The 24250-nt window shown below is 43.0% G+C and overlaps 1 protein-coding gene across 2 annotated transcripts in view; it reads right to left on the bottom strand.

Moving 5' to 3' along the window:
* Positions 1–22897: 22897 nt before the first annotated feature.
* Positions 22898–24250, bottom strand: part of LOC139275723 (uncharacterized) — a 78794-nt gene continuing 77441 nt past the window's right edge. For both annotated transcript variants that reach the window (XM_070892906.1, XM_070892905.1), the window contains one exon: positions 22898–24042. In XM_070892906.1, coding sequence (XP_070749007.1) covers positions 23866–24042 — 177 coding nt within the window. In that variant the 3' untranslated portion in view covers positions 22898–23865. The remainder of the gene's footprint in view (positions 24043–24250) is intronic.

The raw sequence follows: 24250 nt of genomic DNA on the forward strand, positions 1-24250 counted from the left end.
GGCGGTTAAGAAAGCAAATGGCATGTTGGCCTTCATAGCAAGGGGATTTGAGTACAGAGGCAGGGAGGTGTTGCTACAGTTGTACAGGGCATTGGTGAGGCCACACCTGGAGTATTGTGTACAGTTTTGGTCTCCTAACCTGAGGAAGGACATTCTTGCTATTGAGGGAGTGCAGCGAAGGTTCACCAGACTGATTCCCGGGATGGCGGGACTGACCTATCAAGAAAGACTGGATCAACTGGGCTTGTATTCACTGGAGTTCAGAAGAATGAGAGGTGACCTCATAGAAACATTTAAAATTCTGACGGGGTTAAACAGGTTAGATGCAGGAAGAATGTTCCCAATGTTGGGGAAGTCCAGAACCAGAGGTCACAGTCTAAGGATAAGGGGTAAGCCATTTAGGACCGAGATGCGGAGGAACTTCTTCACCCAGAGAGTGGTGAACCTGTGGAATTCTCTACCACAGAAAGTTGTTGAGGCCAATTCACTAAATATATTCAAAAAGGAGTTAGATGAGGTCCTTACTACTAGGGGGATCAAGGGGTATGGCGAGAAAGCAGGAATGGGGTACTGAAGTTGAATGTTCAGCCATGAACTCATTGAATGGCGGTGCAGGCTAGAAGGGCCGAATGGCCTACTCCTGCACCTATTTTCTATGTTCTATGTTTCTATAATATTCTGTCTTCATGTTTTTGCCACCAAAGAGGATAACCTCACATTTATCCACATTATACTGCATCTGCCATGCATTTGCCCACTCACCTAACCTGTCCAAGTCACCCTGCAGCCTCTTAGTATCCTCCTCACAGCTCACACCGCCACCCAGCTTAGTGTCATCTGCAAATTTGGAGATATTACATGAAATTCATTCATACAAATCATTGATGTATATTGTAAATAGCTGGGGTCCCAGCACTGAACCCTGTGGCACCCCACTGGTCACTGCTTGCCATTCTGAAAAGGACCCATTTATTCTGACTCTCTGCTTCCTGTCTGCCAACCAGTTTTCTATCCACGTCAATACATTATCCCTAATACCATGTGCTTTAATTTTGCACACTAATCTCTTGTGTGGGACCTTGTCAAAAGCCTTTTGAAAGTCCAAATACACCACATCCATTGGTTCGCCCTTGTCCACTCTACTAGTTATATCCTAAAAATAAGAAGATTTGTCAAGCATGATTTCCCTTTCATAAATCCATGCTGACTTGGACCGATCCTGTCACTGCTTTCCAAATGCGCTGCTATTTCATCTTTAATAATTGATTCCAACATTTTCCCCACCACCGATGTCAGGCTAACCGGTCTATAATTCCCTGTTTTCTCGCTCGCTCAGTCTCCTTTTTTAAAAAGTGGTGTTACATTAGCTACCCTTCAGTCCATAGGAACAGATCGAGATTCAATACAATGTTGGAAAATGATGACCAATGCATCCACTATTTCTTGGGCCACTTCCTTAAGTATTCTGGGATGCAGCCTATCAGGCCATGGGAATTTATCAGCCTTCAATCCCATCAATTTCCCCAACACAATTTCCTGACTAATAAGGATTTTCTTCAGTTCCTCCTTTTCGCTACACCCTCGAACCCCTAGTATTTCCGGAAAGTTATTTGTGTCTTCCTTAGTGAAGTCAGATCCAAAGTATTTGTTCAATTGGTCTGCCATTTCTTTGTTCCCCATTATAAATTCACCTGATTCTGACTGCAAAGGACCTACATTGGTCTTCACTAATCTTTTTCTCTTCACATATCTATAGAAGCTTTTGCAGTCAGTTTTTATGTTCCCTGCAAGCTTCCTCTCATACTCTATTTTTCACCTTCTATTTAGACCCTTTGTCCCCCTCTGCTGAATTCTAAATTTCTCCCAGTAGTCAGGTTTGCTGTTTTTTCTGGCCAATTTATATGCCTCTTCCTTGGATTTAATACTATCCCTAATTTCCCTTGTTAGCCACGGTTGAACTACCTTCCCCGTTTTATTTTTACTTCAGACAGGGATGTACAATTGTTGAAGTTCATCCATGTGATCTATAAATGTCTGCCATTGCCTAACCACTGTCAACCTTTTAAGTATCATTTGTCAGTCTATCCGAGCCAATTCACATCTCATACCATCAAAGTTACCTTTAAGTTCAGGACCCGAGTCTCTTAATTAACTGTGTCACTCTCCATCTTAATAAAGAATCCTACCATATTATGTCACTCCTCCCCCGGGGGCCTCACACAACAAGATTGCTAATTAGTCCTCTCTCGTTACACATCACCCAGTCTAGGAGGGCCAGCTCTCTAGTTGGTTCCTCAACATATTGGTCTAGAAAGCCACCCCTAATTCACTCCAGGAAATCCTCCTCCACCGCATTGCTACCAGCTTGGTTAGCCCACTCTATATGTAGATTAAAGTCGCCCATGATAACTGTTGTTGTGCCTTTATTGCACGCATACCTAATTTCTTGTTTGATGCCATCCCCAACCTCACTACTATTGTTTGGTGGTCTGTATACAACTCCCATTAGCGTTTTCTGCCCTTTGGTATTCCGCAGCTCTACCCATACCGATTCCACATCATCCAAGCTAATGTCCTTTCTTACTATTGCGTTAATTTCCTCTTTAACCAGCAACACTACCCCACCTCCTTTTCCTTTCTAGCTATCCTTCCTGAATGTTGAATAGCCCTGGATGTTGAGTTCCCAACCTTGGTCACCCTGGAGCCATGTCTCCGTAATCCCAATTATATCATAATCATTAATAGCTGCCTGCGCAGCTAATTCATCTCATAGAAACATATAAAATTCTGACGGGATTGGACAGGTTAGAGGCAGGAAGAATGTTCCCGTTGCTGGGGAATTCCAGAACCAGGGGTCACAGTCTAAGAATAAGGGGTAAGCCATTTAGGACCAAGATGAGGAGAAACTTCTTCACTCAGAGAGTAGTTAACCTGTGGAATTCTCTGCCGCAGAAAGTTGTTGAGGCCAGTTCATTAGATATATTCAAAAGGGAGTTAGATATGGCCCTTATGGCCAAAGGGATCAAAGGGTATGGAGAGAAAGCAGGAAAGGGGTACTGAGGTTGAATAATCAGCCATGATCTTATTGAATGGCGGTGCAGGCTCGAAGGGCCGAATGGCCTGCTTCTGCACCTAATTTCTATGTTTCTATGTTTCTAACAGCTGGTACAGACTCCATGAGCTGAATGGTCTGTGCTGTACTATTCTCTGATATCTACTACAGTGCTATTGCTAGAAATACCAATATAAATACTTTGCTATATGTTTGCTTACAGGATGTAACTCAATCAAATGGACCTTTTATACAGATGGAGAATTTAATTTATGATACACTGCAGCCACAAAAAGTGAGGCAACCATGAAAATATGCATGTTACAATTTTCACGGCATTAGATGGTATTAAGTTTATTATATTTTCTCATATCAGTATGGTTTATATTATTTTAAAAGTCTTAGAGATAAATATGCTAAGAAAGGTTTCAGAAGTAATCAGAAATGTTCAAAAATGGCAACAATGATAGGCTGCTCTACAGTGGGTGGGACTTCTGGTTCAGGGAGCAGGTGCAGTGGGATCATCGAGACATTCAATAAAGGAAAGCTGACAGTATGCTGTGCATCTCTCCAACTCCCAACTTCTGCTTTGCTCCCAGTCCTGGAGCATCTCTAGATGTAGAGTCTGCTGCTTCCATAGCAGGGGAGGAGTTGCATCATGTAGGTCATGTTCTGGCATTCCGAATAGCTGAAAATTTATCCCAGCTGTACTTCCAAAAATTTGAAATGGATATGTCTTATGCCTACATATACCATCAACTATTCCTTCACATGTTAAGACTTGTAACAAGCTCTAGAATATGTGTAAGCCACTGGTGACAATTAGAAAAGTATCAGCAGAGAACAAATAAGCCCACTGTCTGGCTGCGATTTTTCCTACCGGGTCAGGAGAAAGGCGGGCGACTTCGGGTGCAGATTGGAATCCCTGCTCCAGGTTGTAGCCCACTCTGAAGTGATTTTACCTTGATTGGGCTTGTTAAGCCTGCCCTGTGAGGTTCCCAACCACTTAAAAGGAAGTCGGTCTGATGACATCATTTGATGACGCGTCATCAGCCGGTTTCGTTAAAGCAACCATGCCCATATTCATTTTGACAGTTGTGCTGTCAGTGTTCTGCAGCATTGAGGTGCTGCAAACACTGACGAGCACTGCACAAAGGTGCACCGCTAGACTCCCTTCATATCCTTTTGGAGGGAATCACAGCATGCAGGGAGGTTCTCTTCATTTCCAATGGGTGGAAGAGATCTCCTAAGGGGGCAAACACAGCCTGTTTGCACATTGCGCAGGAGGGCTCAAGCAGGGATGTCGTCAGGAGGACCTGGCTGCAGTGGCACAAACCTTTAAAATGATCTCAGTAGATCGCAAAACATTTGTGTTCAGTTTTGGTCTCCTAGTCTGAGGAAGGACGTTCTTGCTATTGAGGGAGTGCAGCGAAGGTTCACCAGACTGATTCCAGGGATGGCTGGGCTGTCATATGAGGAGAGACTGGATCAACTGGGCCTTTATTCACTGGAGTTTAGAAGAATGAGAGAGGATGTCATAGAAACATATAAGATTCTGACAGGACTGGAAAGGTTAGATGCAGGAAGAATGTTCCCGATGTTGGGGAAGTCCAGAACCAGGGGACATAGTCTTAGGATAAGGGGTAGGCCATTTAGGACTGAGATGAGGAGAAACTTCTTCACTCAGAGAGTGGTTAACTTGTGGAATTCTCTGCCACAGAGAGTTGTTGATGACAGTTCACTGGATATATTCAAGAGGGAGTTAGATATGGCTCTTACGGTTAAGGGGATCAAGGGGTATGGAGAGAAAGCAGGAAAGGGGTATTGAAGGAATGATCAGCCATGACCTTATTGAATGGCGGTGCAGGCTCGAAGGGCCGAATGGCCTACTCCTACACCTATTTTCTATGTTTCTATGTTTCTATATTACTGCAAAGCTATATTCAACCTCATCCTCCTGTGCCACTCTTCACATCCTCATCACTCTGCCTTCCCTACCCTACCCCTACACATCCTTACTCACGCCAACTTACCTTGCACCTTCACCCATCTCTCTCCCTCTATCTATATTTTCACATCCCCATCTCACTAGCCACCCCTCACATTCGCCCTCATCCTTGTCCAACTAACAACACACAAGGGTAGGCACTTGAGTCTTTAGCAGAAACTCTACATGAACATTTGCTAACTGCGTTGTCAAATATTCAAATCTTTATTTTGAACACTTTGCCTTCCTGGACAGATTTGTGTGCACATTTGTGTGGCTTAGTGAGTTGTAGTGAATGGTGAGACATAAGGGTACCCTCTGCAATGTTGACGAGTGTGAAAGGAATGACTTGGGCACTGTAGCGATGATTTATGGTGCTGGTGTTGGGTAGTGCCAACCTGGCGCATGATGTGGCAGCCAGGGTGTACAGCATCAAGTGAAGAAAATGTGACCATGGTGCGGCCATTACTTGCCTCCCAGGAAACAATGTGGTCATGTGCTGATGCCCTATATCCTGTGAAGTTTCACATGGTTGCGGAGAATGTTGGTGTTGGTGATGGTGGTGTTGGGGCTGATTGTGGTGGGATTCTGAGGACCAAGGTGAGATTTTTTTCAAAGGTACCGATGCTGCTGAAGTTGAAATGACAGAATTGATCTGTCAATGGTGAGAGAGGTTGCTCCTAGGAAGTGACACTGGATAGAGAGTTTACTCCAAACACATCCAACCTTCCTAAAGCTGAAAATTGAATTCCAAATCCTGAAGGCTCCAGTTTCTAACATTGGAAAGTGAACAGCTGTGAAATGGTAGTTTTTATACCACTTTTTCAGCTGTCACCTGTTCAGAGAAATGGAGAGATTTTGAAAACCTGACATACTTATCTGACATGATCTTCGAGCGTTTGTTTGTCGCTGACCACAAAATTCAGGCTGAAAGATTGATACAAGTGCAGTTTTACCACCAGAGAGGCACTGACCAATGGTCAGATAGGGGCACAGTGGAGGGTATATGTGTATTTATGGTGTATGCCCAGTTTTCATTTCTGTTGACAAGTGTACGCTCACTTTTTAGGAGCTGAAAAATATACGCTCGTCACCTATTGCTAATTATGAAATTTGGGGAAGGAGGCAAGAAGAGCTTGTTTACTCTGAGTCCGTGTGTGCTCCTTAGCTATCTGTGTCCCCAGGGATTCTTCTGAGCCACCTTCCCTGGAGAAACCAGCATTCCCAAAATCTCCCAAGCCAATATCGCTGTGGTGTCTCCTGATTCAGTCCTGAAAGTCGTCAAAAAGTTGGTAACATGGTTAGTAGCTGTTAAAATGCTGCTTAAATAACTTGAAACAGCTTCTTATGTATGTCAATTGCCTGACCCGCCGCTTAGTGCCAGGTCTGCAAACCGCAGGCAGAGCCAGCACTTGGGAAACTTACAAGGAGGCGGGTTCGGAGAGGGATCATCATCAGCATAGGCAGTCCCTCGGAATCGAGGAAGACTTGCTTCCACTCCTGAAGTGAGTTCTTTGGTGGCTGAACAGTCCAATACAAGAGCCACAGACTCTGTCACAGAGTGGGACAGATAGTCGTTGAGGAAAGGGATGGGTGGGACTGGTTTGCCGCACACTCTTTCCGCTGCCTGCACTTGATTTGTGCACGCTCTCGGCGTTGAGTCTCGAAGTGCTCAGCGCCCTCCCGGATGCACTTTCTCCACTTAGGGCGGTCTTGGGCCAGGGACTCTCGGGTGTCAGTGGGGATGTTGCACTTTATCAGGGAGGCTTTGAGGGTGTCCTTGTAACATTTCTGTTGCCCACCTTTGGCTCGTTTGCCGTGAAGGAGCTCCGCATAGAGCACTTGCTTTGGGAGTCTCGTGTCTGGCATGCGAACTATGTGGCCTGCCCAGCGGAGCTGATCGACTGTGGTCAGTGCTTCAATGCTGGGGATGTTAGCCTGGACGAGGACACTGATGTTGATGTGCCTGTCCTCCCAGGCGATTTGTAGGAGACATCGTTGGTGATATATCTCTAGCAACTTGAGGTGTCTACTGTACATCGTCCATGCCTCTGAGCCATACAGGAGGGCAGGTATTACTACAGCCCTGTAGACCATGAGCTTGGTGGTAGATTTGATGGCCTGGTCTTCAAACACTCTTTTCCTCAGGCGGCCTCTGCACTGGCGCACTAGAGGCGGTGTTGAATCTCGTCATCAATGTCTGCTTTTGTTGATAAGAGGTTCCTAAGGTACAGGAAATGGTCCACGTTGTCAAGGGCCGCGCCGTGGATCTTGACTGAGGGGCAGTTCTGTGCAGCGAGGGCAGGCTGGTGGAGGACCTTTGTCTTATGACCTTTGTCAATTGCGAGGGTCTATGGAGTGTCCTCCTTCATTTCGGATGCCCCCAAAAGTTTGTCAACATCCTTCGCCTGCTCCACGATGACATTCAGGCCGTGATCCTTACCAGCGGATCCATTACAGACCCAATCCAATCCGGACCGGGGTCAAACAGGGCTGCGTCACCGCTCCAACCCTCTTCTCAATCTTCCTCGCTGCCATGCTCCACCTCACAGTCAACAAGCTCCCCGCTGGAGTGGAACTAAACTACAGAACCAGTGGGAAGCTGCTTAATCTACGTCACCTCCAGGCCAGGTCCAAGATCACGCCAACCTGTGTCGTTGAGCTACAGTATGCGGTCGATGCCTGCGTCTGCGCACATACAGAGGCTAAACTCCAGGATATAGTCGACGTATTTATTGAAGCATACAAAATCATGGGCCTTACGCTAAACATCGGAGAGCGATACCGCCCCGCTGTCAATCTTTTAGATTTTGACAGTGGACCCGCCTCCAAACCCACCCTCTGAGCATCAGCAAAATCCAGCCCTCTCTTTGAACTAGCAGATCTTTGGCGCATTGCTCAGGTTGAGTTGAGAGCAGGTTAAGTCGGCAGGAGAGATAGTGGACTGAATCAGGAGACACCACAGCGATATTGGCTTGGGAGATTTTGGGAATGCTGGTTTCTCCAGGGAAGGTGGCTCAGAAGAATCCCTGGGGACACAGATAGCTAAGGAGCACACAGGGACTCAGAGTAAACAAGCTCTTCTTGCCTCCTTCCCCAAATTTCATAATTAGCAATAGGTGACAAGCGTATATTTTTCAGCTCCTAAAAAGTGAGCGTACACTTGTCAACAGAAATGAAAACTGGGCATACACCATAAATACACATATACCCTCCACTGTGCCCCTATCTGACCATTGGTCAGTGCCTCTCTGGTGGTAAAACTGCATTTGTATCAATCTTTCAGCCTGAATTTTGTGGTCAGCCACAAACAAACGGTGCTTACACTTGCCCACAGACTTTTTGTGGGTTTTTGTACTGGAAGTTGCAATGATTAGAAATCCATTTCAGTGCTGCACCCTCTACAGGGGATCTGGGACCTGTGTGAACAGGGCAAGCAACTGTATCTCAACATATCAGATTTAAGAATTCAAAATGGACTGCGCAGAGTCTAAATTAGGATGTGTAAGTTAGAATATTTAATTCAATGCTAAATCATGTACAGAAAGCAAAATAAAGAAAGATGGGATTCAGCAAGAGATAAAAGAGTCAGAAAGAAATAAGTTTTTAAACATTATTTTAATTTTTTTAAATCTCCAATAATTAAAAACTGAAGGAATTAAACTCCGCACTTGTAAAAGTTAATTTGCATTGCCAGAGTGTTTACTTGGCAGTAATTAAAACTTACCATGGCACTAAATACCCATTTACACTAGAATGGACGAGCTGTAACTTTTTCTGGCGAGTTTAGTGGGTATCTAGTGGGTAAGTACCCTAATTTCACTGGTGCTATATGTTTCAATGGTGTGTCTCTGAGCATGACATGGGTGTAGGGAAGCTTCTGGAGGAGCAGCTACTTCCTGATTTCTGTGGCTAATTGCAAATGTGCAGTCGCCAGAAGTTGCTGTCCGATTTACTCCTTAATAACGGTGAGCGTTGATAGCCGCCCTGTTACTTTTACCACGAAATCCATGCCATTATATAGACCAGGTACATGACTTGGGCAGTGGTTTATCAAGAAAACCAGCTATGATTTCAGGTAGAACAATTCTCCAGCATGTGGTGATTTATTGTACTGCCCTCTGCTGTATCTTATGTATTCTGCAGAGCAAGAACCAGTATTTTTACATTGTATCATTGTATTGTAGGCAATCACAAAAGAGGAAAAGCAAAGAGATGATCTTTGAACCAAAGCAAGAAGGGGTCTTTTCAAACTGCTAAAATTGCAAATATTAAAAATATTTAAATTCAATTTGAAAGGCAAATCAAAACTCAAACTCGTAAAATGACAAATCAGGATTTCTATTTGATATAAACAACTTAATTGTTCTGTTTAATACAAGTGAACTGTGCTCTGTCTAACTGCATGTTGAATGATCTTGCGCCTTTTTTTCTAATTGATTATGAATGGATTCTTGAAAATTTTAATGTGTTTTGAAAGCTTTAACTTTTTAAAATTAGACCAAACCCTTAAGGGTGGTTCAAGAGAATGAGAAAGATTATATGGATGTGCAGCTACTAAATTAATAACTCAGAAATACATTCTTGTTATTACTTGATTACAAATTAATGATGAGTGTATATATTTGATAGTATTATAATCCATATAAAAACTGTTGATTTGCAAATTTCAATGCCGTTAACTGTATTGTTTTCTACTGTTACACCTTTGAATTTGATGTTCAATAAACATTGTTCATGATACTTTTGGTAAACATTCATTTAAACATACCAGTGCAATAAATAAAAACTACTTGTCTATGTCATGGTATGCTATCAACACTATTAGAGGTGATTTCCTCTCGTTGTATATGAAGCAGCATTGTAGACTTATGATTCTATTAGAAATGCTGGCCAGAGGAAATCTTCCTGAGTTTGTTTATGATGTTGTTACACACTGCGATCAGGAGGAAATCATCCCACAAATGGCGGTAGGTTACTTTTTGCAAATTTGGTATTGCCCTCCATGTTTTATTGATACTTAATCAAACAAAGTATTCTTTAAGGAAAAACCTTAATAATTTTGTTTTAGTGACAATGACAATTTCTTAAAGGAGCAAAAGTTTTGCCTGATTAATATTTAATAAAGAGATGGCTTGTGCACATGTATCTGTATGATTGTAAGAATTGCTTTTGGTCAAGCAGCAACCAATTAGATTGTAAGACCTAAAGGGAGGGCAGCCATGACAGTTGTGAACACAGTTGATGCAAAACATGGGAAGTAACAGAGAGTGACTGTTGGGACCTTAGGAGGTGGCTTTTCATCCAACACATCAGAAACTATGCTGCAGTGCCAAACCATCCATAAGCAGTGCCATGGGACATCTGCACTGGGAGGAGAGTTCATAACAGATGAGAGTCATTTTGTTACTCTTTTTAAAATTCATAACTTTATTGACCTAATATGTAACAGGTTAATACTGGATCAAAGAAAATAATGCATCAGGAAGTTGTACGTGTCTTTCACCCATTTAAAATGAATGGTAAAAAGCTCTTTCAGTGGTATCTTCTCTCAGCTACTATAGTCCATGTATCTTTACAGTACATGGATATTTTATTTCTCCCATACCATTCTTTTTATTACTGTTGCCAATAATTGCTCTGATTATTATTTGTAGTGAATTCATAAACATGCTCTTTTCCAAAGCACTGACAATGTCAAACAAATAATGGCCAGAGAAATTCCTCCTCCAGACTGCAAAGCACAATCAATGTTATTGACGTCAATCTCTGGTGCTTCCTGCCAAGCTTCCAAGACAGCTTATTTAACATATAATCTTAGCATGCACAAAGGTTAGTGTTGCATTAAAAAGGTACAGGCAACAATGGGGGTAATTTTGACTTTCCGCCATTGTGTAAACCAGGTGATAGCAAATTGGCAACCCGTTTTACATCTCTTCCGAGTTTTATTTCCATTGAAGTCATTGGTTGCGTATTCACCAGCTTGCACATGCAAATGAGATGCTTGGTGGATATCATCGTAATTTCCATCAGTTCCACCCACATAATATATCTTTACTGTTGGTATAACTTATGAGCAGGTAAAAGGGACAAAACTTTATCAGGAGTGGATCTGCCTGGTGGAAATAATCGATTCATAGCTGCCTGGAAAACATGGCTCCTATATTAGATTTGAATACATATTTTGGAATTCTTTTTCTTTTTCTCCATGAAGCTACTGAATAGCACTTCAGATTGCCAGAACAAGGGATTCTGTGGTGACCAGCACATTTTCAGTGTCCACCCACAGTAAGGGATAGAGTTGTGTGGGTTTCCCTATTGGAATGCTTCTGTTTGAAGAAGGAGAAAGAAAACAGAAGAGAGCAAAGGAGAGTGATGCAGCATCAAAAGCTGAGCCTTGCTCAGCTTGATCAAAGAGTAGGGATGGTGGGGGCGGGAATGGTAGACTGCCAAGAAACTGGCAACAGAGCGCCATAATTGGTTGGCGGTGATCACTCACCAACTGAAAATTGATGCAGTGGTAGCTTTTCCTGTTCATGAAGGCTGCTGGCTGCTTGAGAGGTACCATCATGGATGTAGTAAACCATGGCCAGAACTTGGGCTAAACCTGCTATGGCAGCAAAGTCGACAGCCTGTTCTGCTGACTACTGTCCCTGGGGAATTTTTAAATATTGTCCTGGCCAATATTTAATCACTCAACCAACATCACTAAATCAGATTATCTGATCATTATCACATTGCTGTTTGTGGGACCTTGCTGTGCGGAAGAGAGTCAGGCTGAACGACCCCCTCAACCGCCCGCTGCCTGGACCAGCTGATGGCATCCTTGGCCGTGCCCAGGAGCAGTCCTATGAGGAGGCTCTCGGATCTACCTGCTCCCCTCCGCACAGGGTGGCACCTATAGTGATGCCCCAAAGCAAAGCAGCAGGTGGCAATAGGAATGGGTTGGTAATTACAGCACTGAGATTTTCGAGCGCCTATCACCTCATTCCCACCGCGCAAGCAACTTAAAATTGGCCCTGTAAACTCAATGAGCCAGAGCTTTATTGGAATGTTAACAGAAGTTGCTTTGGGTATAAATGTATATCTTTAAATATGATGCATGATTTATTTTGATCTAAGGATTTTTAAATTAATGGTATTATTCAAATGCTTACACTTTTCTTGTATTTTCCAAACTCATGTTCATTTTCATTAAATAAATTGGCTTGGAATTTGCGGTCAGTGGTGAAACGAAGGCGCTCGATGCTGACCACGAAGAAAGCTGCCCACAAAGATCTAGTGATCTCTATGGCATGAATTTCAGCTTTCCCGGCGTTAATTTGAATTTGTCACCAAATCAAGCGAATCTCCAGCGTCCAGAAACAGTGATGTCATCGAAAAGGCTAAGCAGCCAAACTCATTGACAGCAAATCAGGAAGTTAATTGCACAGATTATGAATTACATTTTATAAATTTTACAGAAAGTAAAATAAAGATTGGGACATGCACACAGGATTAGGGTAGAATCTGAAATATCATAAATAAACTTAAAAAAATATATTATATTAAAAACAATCTAATACTTATATTAATGGAAAAAATTGACATTCCACAAATATAAAATAAAATTTTCAGGGCCAGAACGGTTGTTCAGCAGTCAATACACAGTTAAATACCCAGTTACACCTCTAACATTTTTGGGGTGTTTTAACAGTGATATTTCAGTGTAATAGGGGAAGTTTACATCAGGAAGTAGATTTCCGTCTGATTGGAATTGATTGTCAGCTCCGGGGAGTTCCACAGTGGAAGCTGTCATCATCAGCATCATCATCATCATAGGCAGTCCCTCGGAATCGAGGAAGACTTGCTTCCACTCTTAAAATGAGTCCTTAGATGGCTAAACAGTCCAATACGAGAGTCACCGTCCCTGTCACAGATAGTCGTTGAGGGAAGGGATGGGTGGGACAGATTTGCCACACGCTCTTTCCGCTGCCTGCGTTTGATTACTGCGTGCTCTCGGCGATGAGACTCGAAGTGCTCAGCGCCCTCCCGGATGCACTTCCTTCACTTAGGGCGGTCTTTGGCCAGGAAAACCCAGATGTCGATGGGGATGTTGCACTTTATCAGGGAGACTTTGAGGGTGTCCTTGTAACGGTTTCTCTGCCTGCCTTTGGCTCGTTTGCCGTGAAGGAGTTCTGAGTAGAGCGCTTACTTTGGGAGTCTCGTGTCTGGCATGCGGACAATGTGGCCTACCCAGCGGAGCTGATCAAGTGTGGTCAGTGCTTCAATGCTGGGGATGTTGGCCTGGTCGAGGACGCTAATGTTGGTGCGTTTGTCCTCCCAGGGGATTTGTAGGATCTTGCGAAGACATCGTTGGTCGTATTTCTCTAACGACTTGAGATGTCTACTGTACATGGTCCATGTCTCTGAGCCATACAGGAGGGTGGATATTACTACAGCCCTGTAGACCATGAGCTTGATGGCAGATTTCAGGGCCTGGTCTTTGAACACTCTTTTCCTCAGGTGGCCGAAGGCTGCACTGGCATAGTGGAGGCGATGTTGAATCTCCTAATCAATGTCTGCTCTTGGTGTTAAGAGGCTCCCGAGTTATGGATCTTGATGACTGGGGAGCAGTGCTGTGTGGCGAGGGCAGGCTGGTGGAGGACCTTTGTCTTACGGATGTTTAGTGTAAGGCCCATGCTTTCATACGCCTCAGTAAATACGTCGACTATGTCCTGGAGTTCAGCCTCTGTATGTGCACAGACGCAGGCGTCGTCCGCATAATTTAGCTCGACGACAGAGATTGGGGTGGTCTTGGACCTGGCCTGGAGATGGCAAAGGTTGAACAAGTTCCCACTGGTTTTGTAGTTTAGTTCCACTCCAGCGCGGAGCTTGTTGACTGTGAGGTGGAGCATGGTTGCAAGGAAGATTGAGAAGAAGGTTGGGGCGATGACGCAGCCATGTTTGACTCCGGTCCAGACAAAGATTGGGTCTGTAATGGATCTGTTGGTAATATCACACCCTGCATGTCGTCGTGGAGCAGGCGGAGGATGTTGATGAACTTTTGGGGGCATCCGAAACGGAGGAGGACGCTCCATAGACCCTTGTTGTTGACAGTGTCCAAGGCCTTTGTAAGGTTGAAGAAGGCCATGTATAAGGGCTGCCGCTGTTCCCTGCATTTTTCCTGCAGCTGTCACGCTGCAAAAATCATGTCCGTTGTGGAAGCTGTAGAGAAATGTAGAATTACTGTCAGCAATTTCTGGATGTACGCATTTATCTGCGCATGTGCTGATTCCAGAAGTTGCTGACACTTTCTGAGGATTGCTGACAGTTTTGCGTCATTACCACTGCAAAATTCATGCCATTATTGTAAACTAAAATATAGATTAGGATTGCTCCCAGTTCTATAAACAGCCGTCCTGACCTCTTTAATTGAAATAAAGTTCCACGGTGATCAGTGTGAAAAAGACAATTCATTAAAGTTTGGCAGAGACCCTTAATACTGCCTGAATAAAACTTAAGATGCTAAAACTGGCAACTTTGAAGATGATGTTAATGCAAATGGTTAATGCTTATTGCTTTTTGGATATAAACTACTGCCCATTTTAAATGTGGACGATTTAAGTACTGGGAACTAATGGTATTCAAACATATTGGAAAGACAGATACGTGCATCATGCAGGTGCTGTGCAAGGAAAGAATTGTAAGAGGTGTATGTATCATTGAAGCTTCTACAGAAGGAGGCAGTGCTGGACAAGAAGGTGCTGGAAAGTGTATAGTGCAGCCTTATGGGCAGCAATGAGTTCCTATAATGAGCAGAAGGGGATGCTTAATGCCAGTAACAGTTGTTGCACTGTAATTATTTGGAGGGGCACCCATATGACTGCATAATGAGTGCATCCTGTAGATTATACACATTGTGCAGTTAATGCAGCTCTCTAAGTCATATTTTAAAATATAAACTCCAATATTTAAAAATAAATAAATATCAAACTATAACAGAATGGGTTACCAAAGTGTTTACATTTTGTTTACCAGGTACTACAGCATAGTTATATTCAATACTTCCTATTTTTCTCAGAAAGTAAAACAAATTATACGAAACTTCAAAACATTTTCACAAGTCTTGAGAGTTTGTCGGGGATAAATTAATTACACTGGTTGTCATGAGAACTAGGTGATACGCCTGTTGCATGCACTAGAAGAGGCTGGCAGGAGGACCACCCAAAATTGGTCATCAGGCCTCATCTTTATCATTTGTGCTTGTTGCTGGCATCTGTTGGGCCTCCAGAGGTGGATCGCCGGTTTGGTACCCTCCAATTAGCATCAGATTCCTTGTTTGCATCAGTCCTAAGGTAAATCCTTGGGGGTGGGGAGGGTGAGGAGGAGTACAGGAGGAGAGCCAAGCACATGGTGACAGCGGCCCGCAATAATGCTAAGGAGTTGGAGGGAGCCCCCCGATTCCATGTTAAGGTAAATATATTTTAAAAATGACCTTTTTGGTGGTGGCCTCCAGCAGTCACTTTCTGAACCACCGATTAGGCCACATGTAGATCAAGTAATCCTGAGTGGTACAAGCCTGGTCCCTGTTCTGCCCAGAGCAGACGAATTTCCGGAATAAGTCCCAAAAAAGTGTTAGGCCCCTCATTAAAATCAGCGAAGGGGCCTAACACTTGTTTTAGGCAGTCACCAAGGCACAGGCCAAGAGTTGTCATTCAAATGAAGTAGGAGAGGGTACTCCTGGCCCTCCCACCTCATTTTCTGTTCCTCACCAGTCAGGCACCCATTTGGAGGGGCACAAATCAGGCCTCAAGGTATTGCACCGTGCTTCTCTCTTATTAGAGAATTATAGATGGACAGACAGGGGAATTGCATGCAATCCTTTATTGACTTTGCAAGGACTTTGAATCAGGATGAGCTGGTGGCCTTCTGGTTGCTGTTTTTGAACAGAAGGCAAAAGGTTCCAAATATAGCAGCTCTCTGGGCTGCAGTAGTAGCTACTTGCCCCTACATTTTTGAGCTCAAAATTGGCCCACCCCTTTTTTTGGTGCACTCACCGGAGATGCGGCGCTTTTCTGTGTTGAAAAGTACTCTGAAAAAATTGGTCCCCACTTTGGACGCTATCCGGTCTCTCCCAGGTCTTCGCACAACCTGGCCGGTCGAGTCGGGGGCGGAGCCAGCGTCCCGTGCTGAAAACAGTGTCAGGACGTCTGCACATGCGCGTTGGAATGTGAGTGCATGCGCAGTAGCTCCTCGCCCCCAGCCTCTCTGTGTGCATGTTGCAGCGTGGGACCCAATCATCATCATCATCATCATACCGGCTGCTGGAATCCCCAGTCTCTCTGTGTGCATGCTGCAGCCAGCTGTGTGTGTGAGACCTGATGCCCGCCCCTATCCCTGGCCAAGTGGCCTCCCGGTGCGATCGATCTCAGGTTTGAAAGTTTATGCACTGTAGCTATTTTTGAAGTTTCTTAATGGCTTGTCATTTTCCTGGACTTTTGGATATTTTGAAAAAATTATGTAAATAGATCGTGTTTGACTAACCTGATTGAATTTTTTGAAGAAGTAATTAAGAGCGTCAATGAGGGTAGTGTGTACGATGTAGCATATATGGACTTTAGCAAGGCTTTTGATAAGGTCCCACATGGTAGACTGGTCATGAAGGTTAAAGCCCATAGGGTAAAGTGGCAAGTTGGATCCAAAATTGGCTTGGAGGTAGGAAGCAAAGGGTAATGATTGATGGATGTTTTTGTGACTGGAAGGATATTTGCAGTGGGGTTCCGTAGGGCTCAGTACTGGGTCCCTTACTTTTTGTGGTATATATCAACGATTTAGATTTGAATATAGGGAGTATGATTAAGAAGTTTGCAGACGACACTAAAATTGGCTGTGTGGTTGATAATGAAGAGGAAAGTCATGGGCTGCAGGAGGATATCAATCTACTGGTCAGGTGGGCAGAGCAGTGGCAAATGGAATTTAATTCAGAGAAGTGTGAGGTGATGCACTTTGGGAGGGCTAATGAGGAAAGGGTATACACATTAAGCGGTAGGCCACTTAATAATGTAGATGAACAAAGGGACCTTGGAGAGCTTGTCCACACATCCCTGAAAGTAGCAGGCGAGTTGGATAAGGTGGTTAAGAAGGCATACGGAATGCTTGCCTTTATTGGCCGAGGCATAGAATATAAGAGCAGAGAGATTAGGCTTAAATTGTATAATACTTTGGTTAGGCCACTGCTGGCGTACTGTGTGTTCTGGTTGCCGTATTATAGAAAGGATGTGATTGCACTAGGGATTGTGCAGAGGAGATTTACTAGGATGCTGCCTGGAATGGAGAATCTTAGTTATGAGGACAGATTGGATAGGCTGGGTTTGTTCTCATTGGAACAGAGGAGGTTGAGAGGAGATCCCATCGAGGTGTACAAAATATTGAGGGGTCTGGACATATTGGATAGTAAGGGTCTATTTCCATTGGTGGAGGGGTCTATTATAAGGGGGCATAGTTTTAAGGTGGTTGGTGGAAGATTTAGAGGGAATTTGAGGGGGACTTCTTTACACAGAAGGTTGTGGGGATCTGGAACTCGCTGCCTGGAAAAGTGGTGGATGCAGAAACCCTCACCATTTTTAAGAGATAGTTGGATGGGCACTTAAAGTGCAATAACCTGCAGGGTTACGGACCTAGAGCTGGTAATTGTTATTAGACTGGATGACCTTTTGTTGGACGGTGCAGATATAATGGTAAGTACTGCAGGGAATAGAATACGGCCAGGATGATCTCCTGGACTAGTTTTCGATCACCTGGATAGGTCGGAGAGGAATTTTCCCAGATTTTTTCTCCTTAAATTGGCCTGGGTTTTTATCTGTTTTTTTTTGTCTCCCAGGAGATCACATGGCTCCGGTTGGGGTGGAGTGTAAAGGTTTTCAGTATAAGGGGTGTTGCAGTGGTGTGGGGAGAACTGGTTGGGCTGGGAGCTCTTTGCCTTTCCGTCATTGTTCATGGGTTTGTATGTAATCTTTAGGGCTGCTGACCAAAGGCCATGCAGCTCTTTGTCGGCCGGCGCAGACACAATGGACCGAAATGGCCTCCTTCTGCGCTGTAAATTTCTATGTTTCTATGTTTTGTCTCTTGTGAATAGTGGTGATCATTTGTCAAATCTATTCACCTGGTGCTATTGTGACAGAAGAACATAAGTGATGGAGGAACACTGAGAGAATATCTTATTTATTGAAGTAGACTTTATTTAGATAATATGGGCTCAGTATAATCATTGCAAATAAATAGTTGTTTAAATTAGTTGTGAGATTTAGGGCAATTTAATTCAACTATCTTTTACTTATTTTATTTTTGTAGTTTAAGCTTCCATGAATGTTTCTGTTGTATAGTAAATTAACTTTGCGAAGTTTGTCATATGATGTCTTGTATACCTGTTTGATCCTATTCACATTCTTTAGTCAAGTCATTAAGTTCTGCTGGCCTCCGATGTACCTACCTGCGCTGATTTCTTAACTCTCTGCAAGGGTTTTCACAAGCGGCCACATACGCTGGCCTAAGTAGATTCGGAGTAACTATTAACTGGCCAAAGTGGCCAAAACTGGCATAGGTTGCTGGTAACGCCCCCTTTTGAGAAAAACTAAACTAAAAAAATCGTAACTAACTCACTTACACTGGCGCAAATTGAATGTGCAAAATGGGGATTTTTAAGATACTCCAGAAAAATCAAGTTGCTCCAAAAAAACCGGAGCAACTCCTGGCCATTTTTGAGTCCATAGGCACTAGAGAAGAGCTGGAGGAAAACAGATAGGGGGAGTGTGGGATAAGGAGGTTAGAAAATGCCCTATAAAGATATACATTATTCAAACATGCTAGCTACTATAGAGTTCTGAGGGATGATTTTCTTCTGTGCACCTGGGGAACACTCCGTAAAGGAGATCAAAATAGGGAAGAGCTGCATGACTCTGTCTCGCAGCCCAAAACTAGGCACTAGATGCCACTAGAAGCAACAGAATTGCAATCTCATAGCCCAACACAGCCTTCATTCTTAATCAAACTGGGAGATGAACCCTGCTTCAATAGGGAGTGTAGAAGGACATATCAGGGAACTGTACCAGACATATCTTAGAAGGAGACATCAGCCTAGTTCAGCTCTAACACAAGATTACCTGCATGCTACACACAAAAAAACAGCTGGTTAGAAATAAAATGATCCCCCAACCAATGCATCAGAGCAAAACTCTGCAACCCTAACACATCATTGAGAACGGTAGTGGATAATCAGGAAACAAATGGGGCGGGGGGGGCGGGGGCAGGCGGAGACCTCCATAAACATTCCCATATTTAACAATTGCAGAGCCCAGCAGGTGAGCACAAGAGACAAGGCTGAAGTGTTTGCAATTGTTTTCAGACAAAAGTACCAACTGGACAGTCCAACTTGGCCTCCTACCTAGTTTCACAGATATCATGGCCTAGAATTTGCAGTCAGAAGCGAAGCAATGGCTGTTGATCTTGAAGAAAGCTGCCCATAAAGATCAAGCGATCTCTGTGGCAAAAACTTTAGAGTTCTCGACGTTAATTTGATTTTAGCGCTGTCTGTAAGGGAACTCCAGTGTCCAGCAGGAATGATATTAATGATATGAAGAATTCTCACAGACACCAAACCAGGAGATTAAAAGCAGCTTTTATCATTTGCTTTAAATTTTTTTTTTTACAGAGAGCACAATAAAGATTGTGACATACACATGGGGTTAAGGTAGAAGCTAAAATGTTATAAACAAACTTAAAAAAATATATATATTTTATTATTTTAGAAATCTAGTAATTTTTATCATAATTGAAAAATTTGACATTCCACAAATATAAAATTAGTTTTTCAGGGCCAGAATTGTTCAGCAGTAGTTATTACTCAGAATGACATTAAAAACCCAGTTACACCATATTGAACAAGACTTAGGGGTCGAAATTTATACCGCCACCCGTTACCGGGCGTGGGAGGCGGCTAACGGGTGGCAAAGGGCTACCTTCGACGCTAATTGCCGTCCACGTTCCGGCTGAAATTGAGTCAACTCTTTGGCAGAGGCGCCATGAGGCAACGCTGTGCTGGCTAATGCCACCTGTGAGGTGATGTCATCCAGCGTGCAATGCCTCTTTGATGCCTCTGTCGCGATATTTGCTTAGTAAGGCTGCTGTACCGGCTGGCGACCATACAGACAGGAAAAAGTGGTGATTAAACAGTGAAACCCGGGTGGAATCGACTGAGAGCAAGGTAAGTTTTTTTTCTTTATTTATTTCTTCATTTTTTCACTAATTGTAACATTGGCGAAGTTTGTGTGTGGGTTGGAGAAGTCTGAGGTTTTTTTCTTTCTTCCCGTTTCTTCCCATTTTCCAGCTAGCATGGCGGCAGGCTCCCAATGCAAAATTCAATAGGCCTCCTGAGCTCCCGCCCAAGGATGAGTGTGCAAAGCCACCTTTTAGCACTTTTCTCTCATCTTTGGGCGTAAAAACTGAATTTAGCAGTTTGAACCTGCACCTAACGCCTGGCGGTAAGATCAGCACTCAGGCAGTGACACCGCCTCACAAATGGCGGTACTGAATTTCGACTTCTTAACTTTTTGTGGGGTTTTTAACAGCGATATTAGAGTGGAAAAGGGGGAAGTTTTCTTCAGTTTAAATGATTTCACTGATTGCCAGCTATGGGGAATTCCACAGCGCAGCCTGTGGTAGAGCAGGAAATGACTGACTGCAACTTCAGGATTTCCGTGTTTATCTGCACATGTGCTAAATCCTGACGTTGCAATCAGTTTCAGAGGGATAATGACGGGTCCATATTTGTACTTGTAACAGAAGTAACTCTGGTGCAGCTCACTGTGGCTGCTGCTGACCAGAAAACATGAAAGCGGTTGGCATATTGCAAGTTGTCTTGGGTAGGTCTTTCTACCATACTGAAGGCAAATGTCAGTCATGTAGTTGAACCTGAGAGGTTGTTTCCCCTGGCTGGAGAACTAGGGGCATTGTCTCAGGATAAGGGGTCGGCCATTTAAGATTGAGATGAGGAGCAATTCCTTCACTCAGAGGGTTGTGAATCTTTGGACTTCTCGACCCCAAAGGACTATGGATGCTGAGTCATTAAGTATATTCAAGGCTGAGATAGTTAGATTTTTGGATTCTGGGGAATCAAGGTGTCACGTATTCAACTGTCATTGTAACACATGTATAAGCTGACCTAAGTTGTTTACCTTGAGAACACTGACCACAGGGGGCGAACTTGTGGGAGACACTCCTAACCTGGACTTTCTGGTATAAAAGGGGAAACTCCACCCACCGTCTGCCTCTTGAGGTCTTGGTAATAAAGGTAACTGGTCACAGAGTGATCTTTTCTCAAGTATGGGCCTCGTGTGCATTTATACTGTATAGTAAGGACATATTACAAGGGATATGGAGATCGGGCGGGAAAGTAGAGTTGAGGTCGAGAGGCTGTATGGCCTGCTCCTGGCTCCTAATTCTTATGTTCTTAAGAAGAAACTCTTACGACTTGGGATAACAGGAGCAGGAATGTGTCACCTGAAGATCAGGGGGTATGTGCATGTGTTTATATATTCAGCATTTAGTGCTTACCTTGGTTAGTTTGCAGAGAGGAAAGCAGTTTCTGCTGAAACTGCAACTCCAACTGTCGGAATCACTGTGTGTTCATGCTGTGCCCAAGAAGATGGTGACCATGCACTAGCACATTTTATGGTGAATATAAGAAAAATGTTTAAAAATACATTTTCAAAAACTATCTTCAGTCAGAAGGATGTGAAATGACAGGGAGTAAGAGCTGCATAAATTAGAAGGAACTACCATCCATGTAGAGTGGCATTTTCTTTTCCACTTTCTCCCTCGTCTCCTGAAGCTTCAGCATCATGCTGAGGTACAGTTTCATAGGCATTGGTCACTCTCTAATATATAGTCAAAATGTTGATTTTGCATCCATAAGCCAAGGCAGTGAATGTTGGAAGTACTGCACTACACAGCACATTTATTCACTGAGCCTTCAGGCAAGCCTGTAGAGTACAATATCGACTACATTAAAACATACTTAGCTAAAGAATATCTGCCTATATAAAAGTAACACATTTTCAAAAGCCTTCCATAAATTATCTATGTCATATTCTGTTAATGCTGTTAACTGATTTTTGTGGGGAGCCGTGCTCAAAAGCAGCATGAGTCAGGAATTGCTGCCACTTGGTTGCACTCCTTTCTTTAACCCACATTCCCTCAGGGTGTGGCCGAGACGAAGGGAATGCCATTAAAATAAAGTGCCCTATATGTTCAGAGCGGGCTTTCAAAAATGTTCCGCACAGCCACGTAAACTAGATATTGGAATAGTTTTATTTAACTTTGAAACCAGTTGATTTTATTTACAATTAGGTGTGAAGAATGGATCTTGGGTCGAAGGGCCTTTATCCAATCTACTGCAGCAAGTAAGACTATATGTCCGATAGAGCAGCAGACACTACAAAGTAAATTCACCAATTCTGCCCTTCCAGCAGGGAGCCATGCTCAAAAGGAATGTGAGTTCAGAATGAAGTGTGCAGGGAATAGAAGATGTAGTCTGTTATGATAAACACAGAAAGAAAAACATGATAGATAGGTTACAGTTACATCATTCTTTTATATTAGCTTAAAAATACTTCTAATTCAGTAATTAAAACATGAGAAGTCTGTGACTTAAAAAAATACATATCTCTGCATATTCAGTGTTTACGCACCCGCACATTAAACTCCCAACAATTGTTTCTGGTTTAAAAAGTTATTTCATGAACATTATCTCTCTGTATTTAGAGACTAGGATATCACTAGAAATCTGTGGTACAATTGTTTTAGAGAACTGCTCATGTTATTTTTAAATTTCAAACTTGAATGAAGGGCAACAGTTACTTTCTTCTTTAAAATGAGGAATACTTGAATCCTAATAAATTGTAGGAGGTGAAATCAGTTTTGGGTGGTGATGCAAAACGGGTGGCAGTGAATCGGCCCCTCGTTTTACACCTTGCTTCAATACTTCAATAGAAGAGAAAATCGGCTATCGCCCATTGTCTTCTACTCCCCCAGACCGATTTCACCCTCAGAATTTCCTGGCCAAGAACTATTATACTTAAGTCAGGATTTCTATAAACTTCAGGCAAAAAAAAAATCACTTTTACAAATCTTTGCATCTTACCCCATTTGAATCAAAATAAAAGCAGAGAACATTGAGGCAAACAAAGGTTTCACACTAAATTGTCTCCAGGTGAAATGCAGCTGGGGATGACTACATTTGGTGTGTTAAGCATTAAAAAGCAGATGATTGGATATATACTTGAAACAGGAATTCTATACAATATGAATAACTAGGAAGTGAATATATTGTCAAATAACTTTGGATCACTTATGCTTCTATCTGAAGTCCACTGTAAAAATTAAATTTGTTTTCAACATCCTAGATCCCTCCCAGTTTGGTTCAATTAAATATCATCTGGAATCAACTAACATGTCAGAATAGTGAACTTATTGTGTTGAATTATGTCTGCTTGCCATCAGAAATGGGAGGCAGAGGTGAGCGGGGGAAGAATGGGGAGCACTACTCCTCCCCTAAAATGCAACAATTGCAGTTCAAATCAACAAGAAAACAGCAGGAACAATTCTCATTTTTAACTCTTCCTCTCCCAACAAACCGTAACAATAAAACAATGTTTATATACCAATAATGGTAAAGTCACTACGCAGCATCTGTAGTTTCTATAAACACCAGCATAGCTGAGCAGACTGCACCATTAGTATACAGCTGATAAGCTGTAACTCTATGGGACTGTTTCTTTTTTACAATCCATTAGTTGGGTATCACTTCCTCATACTCTTGAGTGTCTTGTTCTGAAGTGGTGGTTTCTTGCTTGCAATTGTAGTTAATCACTGCATATTCACAAGTGTTATCACTCCTCGTATGCTCTTCATTAGAAGCACTTGGGTTAGTGTGGTCTATTGTGGCATACAAGATTTCTTCATTTTTCTGCAGTATAAAGATAACAAAAATGAATACTGTATGCAGTACATCACCACAGCCATAAAACCTGGGTATTTATTGGACACTTTTACCAGTGAATTTCAAGTGCAAGTTTGAATGTGGTTTTCCACATTTAAATCAGCCCTGTTGATCTGTTATCAGCTCTCAAGAGTCACTGCAATATTTTTCAGCATTCTCACCGACAGTATAAAAC

Source organism: Pristiophorus japonicus, chromosome 11 (assembly GCF_044704955.1).
Source record: "Pristiophorus japonicus isolate sPriJap1 chromosome 11, sPriJap1.hap1, whole genome shotgun sequence".
NCBI classification, from domain to species: domain Eukaryota; kingdom Metazoa; phylum Chordata; class Chondrichthyes; family Pristiophoridae; genus Pristiophorus; species Pristiophorus japonicus.